This window comes from Brienomyrus brachyistius, unplaced genomic scaffold (genome assembly GCF_023856365.1).
Source record: "Brienomyrus brachyistius isolate T26 unplaced genomic scaffold, BBRACH_0.4 scaffold98, whole genome shotgun sequence".
In the NCBI taxonomy this organism is placed as follows: Eukaryota; Metazoa; Chordata; class Actinopteri; order Osteoglossiformes; family Mormyridae; genus Brienomyrus; species Brienomyrus brachyistius.
This window is the reverse complement of record NW_026042373.1, coordinates 74,055-82,597: the sequence shown is the minus strand read 5'-3', so window position 1 is coordinate 82,597 and position 8,543 is coordinate 74,055. Positions and strand designations below refer to the sequence as shown.

The window sequence follows — 8,543 nt, the reverse complement described above, 5'->3', positions numbered from 1 at the left end:
TGTCTCTTCGCAGTTGCTGCTTTCAGCGAGTCCTCAACGCGGACCACCCCGATTGGTTCAATAACACCTTTCGCCGCACTGACACCAATCACAGCTTACTTTGTCTAGTATGCGTTTAATACAAGACAAAGAGAACACGAGCGCTGTCTAATGGTTTCGGTTCGGTAATGTATGCGTAGTACTTCTCGAAAGCATATATTCAGATTTATTCGGGAATATAACTATGAAAAACACACTAAAACTTGGATGACATAACCATGTCTAATTTAATTTGGCTACTAATGCAATTTATTATCAGAAAGTACTTTAGTTGCTTTTCGTTTACTTTTCCGTAAATGTAAAAAGGAGGCATATTAACCAACCAAAAACTAAAACATATATTTTTCTGCATCAAACACACAGGACAAAGTAAATAGGAATAATAAGCAGGGCATATAGTGCAGTGGGTACTTACGGCATGTTTGCCATGTTCTATGTAAATCCATTTTAAGTGCTATTTCTTCCACATTTTGCAATAATGAAGTTTGACTTAACATACAACAGCAGTACCCATCCCTTTAATAAATTCTTTCTTACTAAATTTACTGGAATTACTGCCATAATTACATAATTACTTTTATTACATTTTCTTACTGGTTGGGATATGTATCCCTTTAAACAAAACAATAATGCAAACAATAATGCAAGTGTGTGGAGTTTGCATGTTCTCCTCGTCGTCGTGGGGTTTCCTCCGGGCACTCCGGTTTCCCCCCACAGTCCAAAGGCTAATTGGAGTTGCTAAATTGCGCGTAGGTGTGCATGTGTGCGTGAATGGTGTGTGAGTGCGCCCTGCGATGGGCTCGCCCCCCATCCTGGGTTGTTCCCTGCCTCGTGCCCATTGCTTCCGGGATGGGCTCCGGACCCCCCGCGACCCAGTAGGATAAGCGGTTTGGATAGTTTCACGTTTGTGAGTGTAACATTCTTTCCATTCTCCTCTGTTTATCGTGTGTCGCCTTGTCCCCCTTTCGATTGCGCACTTCTATCTGCAGTTAGGACGTAAAATAATAACGCAAATATACAGAAACTATGCAAAGTACTGATTATTATCCAACCATCCTGTACCGCTAGTACTTTTATTATTATTATTATTATTATTATTATTAATGATGCCTATGTATTATGCCTATCGCCGAAGTTAGTTAATGAGAAACAGGAAAAAGCTATGCTTCAGCATAAATTCACTTCTAGCTTGAAAACTTTACAGATTGCGTAAAGTCATTTCCTGTTCGAGAAGTTTACAATGAGTGAATGTCACTTCCTGTTTCAGAAGTTTACAATGAGTGAATGTCACTTCCTGTTTCAGAAGTTTACAATGAGTGAATGTCACTTCCTGTTTCAGAAGTTTACAGCTCACCCAACTTCATTCCCTGTTGAGTTTACGAGCGCTAAGTCATTTCTTATTCGAGAGGTTTACAGCTGTCATAATGCCTTGAGGAATTTACGCCTAGCACTATGTAATTTACTCTCTTGGGAGTTAGCAGGCAGAATACAGAATACAGTCACCTTCTGGTTTGATTTGAGCTCTTCTTAAGCAACTCATTCAGCAAGTCATCATGTCAGGAGACTCCTGTTGTATGTTGGTTTTGTTTAATCCCGTATTTAATTAATCCAATCAAACTACTTTTTAACTAATTGGGGCATGATCAACGAGTGTACATAATGCTGGAAGCAAGCACGACAAAGATACATAAACATAAAGCATAATTTTGGAGGCGTATTTGTACTGAAAAAATAGAAAATATCACTATAATCTGGTCCCTCTAATGATGATAATACTAATGATTATAACATAGTGATAATTACTATAATCATCCAGTAGTATCAATTGTATTATATACAGTTTAATGGTTCATAGCTCCTAAATTAATTGAAAGATTGATTTTTGTACTGTGTATAAAATTAATCAAATATGTTTTTAATTAAATAATGCCATTTATAGATGTATAATTATGTCTTGTACCTGTTAATGTACTTTATCTGTTTGATTTTTAAACACAATGGATCAATGCGTAGCACTCTTCACTTCCACCACTCCTCTTCCAGCTCTTTCAGTCCGAAGTCATTTTGACAACTGAAAAATCTACATTAACTTGATAGTGCAACTGTGCACGTGAGCATATAAAATCCATGAACTGCCATCTTGACCAGGATATTCTCTTGCCTTGAGCTGAAAGCTGCCTGATGAGACTCCAGGCATTCCACAACCCTACAGTGGAAGAGAGGTTAAAAGATGGATGTATGGATATATTTCATATTGTGGTCATGTGTTCTAGTCACATGCATTGACAGCCCGCAATAAAACATCATCAGGGATGTCCTAGGACCAAAACAGAGCGCTTCAGAGTTTGACAGGAACACATAAAAACAAATCTCACTAAACTGTTACTTCTGATAGTGTTCATTGACTGGTAGGTTTATCGACTAATAACGAATGAATGACTTGTTTTGATTCGGGCGATGTCGTGATTTGCCTTTCCATCACTTTCCCTTATGAGGACCAATAACAAAAGAGCTTATATTGGCGCAGGCTGTAGCGAACGCTTGATTTGTCCCTCTCCTCCTGCCGTAGTTCTCCGTTCGATTTTCTCCACGTTGGCTGCGCCTGCGCAGTATCTTTGTTCACCTGCGGGGAGATGAGAAGCGACGACCAGAAAGACAAGACGCCGACTCGGTTAAAGTCAACGACGTACGGAAAGCGCACTTCTCTTGCGTTTGACAGCAACGGCGTGGGAACATGTTCAAGAAACTGAAGCAAAAAATAAACGAGGAGCAGTCACCCCAGAGGAATGCCCAACCTCAACAGCAGCTCCAGCAGCAGGCCCAGGTCGGTGGAGCGGCTCAGCCGAGTTTTACAGCTTTAGTAAAGCTGTCCCGGTGCGTTGTCCCCTCCACTGTCCCGGTTCGCTGTCTATTCCAGTGTACTGGCTACAGTCCAAGCTTCTTTCTCGGTTCCCTATACTCTCCTCTGTCCCTCGTTGTGGCAATCGTTTTATCTTGTGGTGCGTCTCGCCAGCCGCACCGAAGTCACGCACTTGTTTCACTTTCTTTGGCACGGCTCTAAGCTCACACGTAGTGATGTCATTCAGCTCAAGGTTATCATTTTGGCAGCTGTATCATTACCCAGTTCACTGCTGGATAATGAATCCACCTTCCACTTCAGTTTTTGGTCATTTGAAATGTTAGGTTTGTTTACTAGTTACTCGTTTTGTCGCTAGAATAGTCCAGGTGAGATCCCATTTTGCAATTTGAGTGTAGTATTGGTGTGGAGATCCAAACCCAAAGTACCAATGAAGTCTTCAATTTTAGGGTGGATTAAAAAATGATTAAAGGATTTTTTTAAAGCCAAAATTGTTACAGCACCTGCCTCATGTACGTGAAAATGTACTTAAGCTGTACGGTCATAGTTTGTGGTGTGTGTTTCGCCATACTGCTACGTGTACTGGGTGTAGTCAAATCAAACTTAGTTGCCATTTAAAAATGTGCAGGAATACAATGAAACGAAATGTTTGCCGAGACTTTAAAAACGACTTTACAAATAATGTGACAAGTTGGACACACAGGACAGTAATAAATAAATACAGTCCGTAGTGCAGCTTTGAAGTAGGGCTGTACAGTGACTTTGACTATTCAGTTTATTTGTACTTGATACATAAATTGACCAGTGTAGATTGGTTGATAAACATTTATGAATTTAAGTGGTTCAGCCGAAGATCAGATTGGAGTGCTGGGGTTGTTCAGGAGTTATGAGTGACAGCATGAAAAAGAAGCTGTTGCTAAATCAAGTAGAGCTGGTCTGAATGCTCTGACGTCTCTTCCCAGCTGGGAGGGGGTCATTGTGTATGCTTGTAGCTTTGGAGATGCAGTGTTTGTCAAAGATTTTTTTGCAGTAATTTACATGCTAGCATAAATAAAAGGGTAAAACATGCCTCATGCCTCCACATAATATTGAGAAGAATAAAACAACCTTGAATACTTGGGACTTTAACAAGCAGGGTGTGCATCTGTGTCTTTAATCACACCATACTTCAGTCATTTACGGAGTATTTCACCTGATCTAGTGTTCAAATTACTAGATAGAAATTGCATGCTTGATAATTTGCAGTCTTTTGGGATGTGATGGTGGTCTTGATGTAGAAGCGGTGTTACTGTGATAGAGGTCTTTTCAGAGGGCTCACTAGTGCTGTTTGGCAGGTTTAACTGATTAGTGATGTGAAAGTGTTCTTTGCAGGTGGGGCCCCGGGACCCGCCCTCTCGAGCTGCCTCCCTTCTACAAGATGACAGCCCTCCTGCGCCCACTGACCGAGAGGTGAGACTGAATGATTTGAACCTTGCACTCCTTTGAAAATACATTTTTCACACCTGAGTTCACTGTTCGATGGAGTCAGTGAGCTTATAGTCATGGTCTTCCAGGGGGTGCTGATCAGACACTTGAGTATTTTTTTTTTTCCCCCCCCTAAATATTTTTTATCCGAGATATAACTGAAGCATCATATTTTTCCTGATCGCAGATTGTGTTCCCTGGTACTGTGGATTTTACAGCTTCCTGCCCATTAGAAATGTGATCGAGGAAGTCGTTTTATGGATTGCTGCCCCTTCACTGGGGAAAGGGGGATGTGAAGATCTGGGAAGCGGCTCAAGGGGAAGCATGAGAAGAGATGTAATGTTTAACTGGGCCCAGAAATCTGGCAGCAGTTACTCATAGAAATGTATCTTTGTAAAACCTTAAGATGTGCAGAATCTCAGTGTCGCCTGATTCAGGATCTATTTCTCTTGGGATAGTAATTATGGCAGGAAAGATAGTGTAGGAGGTAGAGCTGTTTGTGATCGGTTGAGTTGTGGGTGTTTTGAGTGCTGCAGTGGATGGCGTTGCTGTGCTATGCAATCGACCTACTATGGAGAGACTGAGCTGGGAGGTGGATGTTTGTGCTGAGCTATGTGAGAACACATCAGCAACTGCTGATTACGGCCCCTTGACACTCTGATCAGGACCTACTCGGGGGATATGGAAATCTTCCTCTTTCATAAATGCAATGTCCCAATGTGCCATAAGTGTGCTGGAAACACCTGTGTGCATTACTGCATATCCCTTTGAGTTTCATATTTATACTGTTTAGTTAAATATGTTCAGTGGTTTGTTATTGTGGAGATTCCTCATTAGCAGGAAATACAAAATTTATTATCATTATTCAAATGCAGTTATTTCCTCTTTGGAGAGGTTTGCTGGAGGCCCAGTTAGGCAGTGGATCCCTTAACTTTCCAGTGGTGATTTTGGCAGGACCCCGTTTAATGGTTTACAAGGAACTGATGACTTACTTGGGAGCGTAATTTATCACCCCTTGGTGTGAAGTTCTCTCTCATATTGCTGCATTATGTGTTCAGTGGGCTTTACCTTTCCACTTGTATAGATGTTTTTAGAATGGCAATAATAACTAGCTGAATAGCTGGCATGCACTCCAGTGGTATTAGCAACTTTAATTGGAACTGGTGTCGGCCTGTTTAATGAAAAAGGATCCACTTGTTTTGAAATCCATCTGTGCTTGTATGTATGAGTGGAGCACAAATGCTACTGAACCAGCAGATCCATCACTCTTATGAAGACCAAGCAACCGTGGAGCATCCAAATGAAGGTATTAGGAAGCAAAAATAAAAAAAGATTTGCAGAACCTTCACAGGAGCGCTATTGGGTCCATGATACGGGGGAACAATGCAAATCGACTGCCATGAAGGTCAGCTCAGCTCATATAATAGAGGAAGCTTATGAAGGTGCGGTGAAGTGAGAGGCAGCTACTGACCCACAGATTCAGTGCTCATTGGTCGAAATCATGCTCAGAAATCTACAATCTCTTCAGACCACACAGATTTGGCCTCTGTGCTGGGACTTGCTTTTGAGAAAGGTCAGTATTATACCTGACTTAGCCAGCTCCCAAATGACAGACCCCCAAGGCTATTTAAAAGAAGATTTTGTTCCGTGGCCTTCTGAAAGGGAAACGCAACCCATGCTGGGGGCCGTTCATGCATTGAGGGCGTCTGTTCAGAAAGAGGAGCTAAGAGCTTTTTGCCATGGGGGACAAGAGTAATGGCACCAGATCCTGTTTTCATTTAGCAAAAGATTAAGTCGGGGTAATAATTCCAAAAGACTGGAAACGCAAATAAATTATGGGCATATATCAGATGAGTCCATGTTTCACGGGACTGTTTGTAATAAAGCACGACATAGTAATTTATGGTCGACTTCACAACTGAAAGGCAAAATGCTTTCTTGATATGGGGTGGTGACTGAGTGGCAATTTTTGAAAATAGTGTCTGTAAACTAGACAGATAGCAAAGATGTTTCTGTAACTTAGACTTTACTTATGAAATAAATGATATTGTGAACAGTCAAAATAAAAGATCTTTCCTTATGATATGTTTTTAAAATGCGGGAGGGGGGCTTTTGCTTCTAGGTGCCGGCAGCTGGGGAATCAGTGGTCATGGTCTGGTAATCCAGAGAGACAACTGGTTCTGAAGTGTCAGTGGGTCTGTTATACAAGCAGTGCTGCAGGCAGTCAAGCTGGGTCAAGATAACCTCTTATCTTGGAGCCAGAAGAGAAGAAAAAAGATATGAGGCAGGGTGTCTTGCATTTATGGATTAGACTGAGAAAGTTAACTTTTGTTTCTACAAAAAATTCTCATGTTTGCGAAAATGACCTGACTATGGCAGCATAATAAAAATAATCAAATGTTGTGTGTTTTCGCGACCTGAGAGGTTTGGAAGAGCATATAGGGATGATGGCTTCACTATGAGGGAATGGACCCAGAGCAGGGTCGCTCTTCTGAAATGGCCACACATTATCATGTAGTTTACCTTGGGATTCCAGTCTCTTTATCACTAGGTTAAGCTTGGGTAAATTAGCTTGGTGGGTTTGAGTTAAAATCCAAGATGTAGTTATGCAAGGCCATGCAATGACAACTCACAGCTATTTAAGGCCTAAAGTATGAACTTTGCTCAGTCAGGAATCACCAGCCCATGTAAATTCATAATAAATACAGTGGAAACCATTTATAGTGATCACATCTGTCTGGGTGAAATTGATAACTATAAGCAGATAATTATAACATATTTATGTATCAGGCAGATTACCATCTAATTGACATTTGTATAAGTATTACATGAATATAAGACAATGTCGCTATTTACTTAATTTTATTGGCTATTTCAAAATACAGTACTGTTATTGAGAGAAAATGATTTTGTTTTTCCCGTCATGTTTTCTATGTATGCCGCATAAACCTCAGGTAGCTTGCCGGAAGCAGATGGGTTACCACAAGGTAGGGCAATCAAAGTAAAGTTTAAAAAAAATAATAATAATTACTTCAGTTTTACTTTTTTCCATATGTTATATTTAAAAAGACTCCAAAATGAACACTGGAAGCGGACTACTTGATTACTGCTTCAAGCTTTTTTGAGACATACAAGTGATTGATCACTATAACCGTAATCACTATAAGCGGTTTGTACCGTACGTAGTTTCATGATTGTAAGTGTTAATGCTTAATAGATAGTACTTTCTCGGGGCTGTTAGGAATGGTAAAGGTGATGAATCTGAAGTGGTAAAACTTTGCCGTTTTAGATTCCTCCATGGACTGTGTGAGATAATCACACATACAAATGGAACATTCTCAACATTAATATAGCATCAAACATAGCAAGGAAATGTGTAGATGCTGGTAATTCAGGTCTGTGAAGATGTGAACTGTGGGCCCCTGGGCTCACTGGACAATCCAGCTGGTGTCATTAATATGGATGTAGGTGTGGCTCTGAGGGGGAAAAAACTGCATTCCTCCGCTGCTAGAGAACAGTGTTGTATGTCTGCTGCATTAGTGCACTGAAACCTAGCCTTTGGTAGAGCCTTGCGGTCATGTGACCCAGCTTCATTAAGAGCTTGTCATGTGATTGTTGGTTAGCTTTTATTCTCATAGCTAGTCAGTACACTGGATTGGGGTCTGAGCTTATTTTTGGACATTGAAATGGAAGGAGACATGATCGTGGTAGACCATAAAACATTAATGATGCCAGTGGTCTGGAGTTTGGGGAAAACCCCATGATTATAAGGTTCAGGGATTCTCAGATATCTGGACTCTGTGCCATATTATTCAAAGTTCAGAACCAGTGAGATGAATCCCAGGAATAGTATTTGGATGGACAGAGTACATGCCTGTCTGCCACTCTTTGCATAGGAAAGCCAATACAGAATTGTAGGTCAAACCAAGAATCATTTCTCCACTTTGTGGATTTCATTTTTTTAATCAAAAGTAAATCAATCTTTGATAAGCTATTAAAGCGTTTGTCGTCTTTCACAGTTTTGTTTTGTTTACCTCCATGCAGCCTTTATTTCTGAGCTTTCAGTGTACGTCCTTGTGAGGTCTGTCTCTGTCAGATGCATATGCTTTGAATTGCTGGGGCCACAGAGGCCTGGCAGATGGCCGCTGGCAGACGGCTGCTGTCAGCTGAGCAGGTCGCTCCT

General features: G+C 40.9%; 1 protein-coding gene across 6 annotated transcripts in view; it reads left to right on the top strand.

The window, feature by feature from the left end:
* Nucleotides 1–2,454: 2,454 nt before the first annotated feature.
* LOC125727476 (golgin subfamily A member 4-like) overlaps nucleotides 2,455–8,543 on the top strand; it is a 32,359-nt gene continuing 26,270 nt past the window's right edge. For 3 of the 6 annotated variants that reach the window (XR_007388767.1, XM_049004225.1, XM_049004224.1), the window contains exons 1-2: nucleotides 2,456–2,863; nucleotides 4,268–4,345. Coding sequence is in view for 5 of the 6 variants with exons in the window: in XM_049004225.1 (XP_048860182.1) it covers nucleotides 2,774–2,863; nucleotides 4,268–4,345 (168 nt within the window). In the remaining variant the exon portion in view is untranslated. Of the gene's footprint in view, nucleotides 2,864–4,267; nucleotides 4,346–8,543 lie in introns of all 6 variants that reach the window. The other 3 variants (XM_049004223.1, XM_049004222.1, XM_049004226.1) reach the window with 2 other exon arrangements.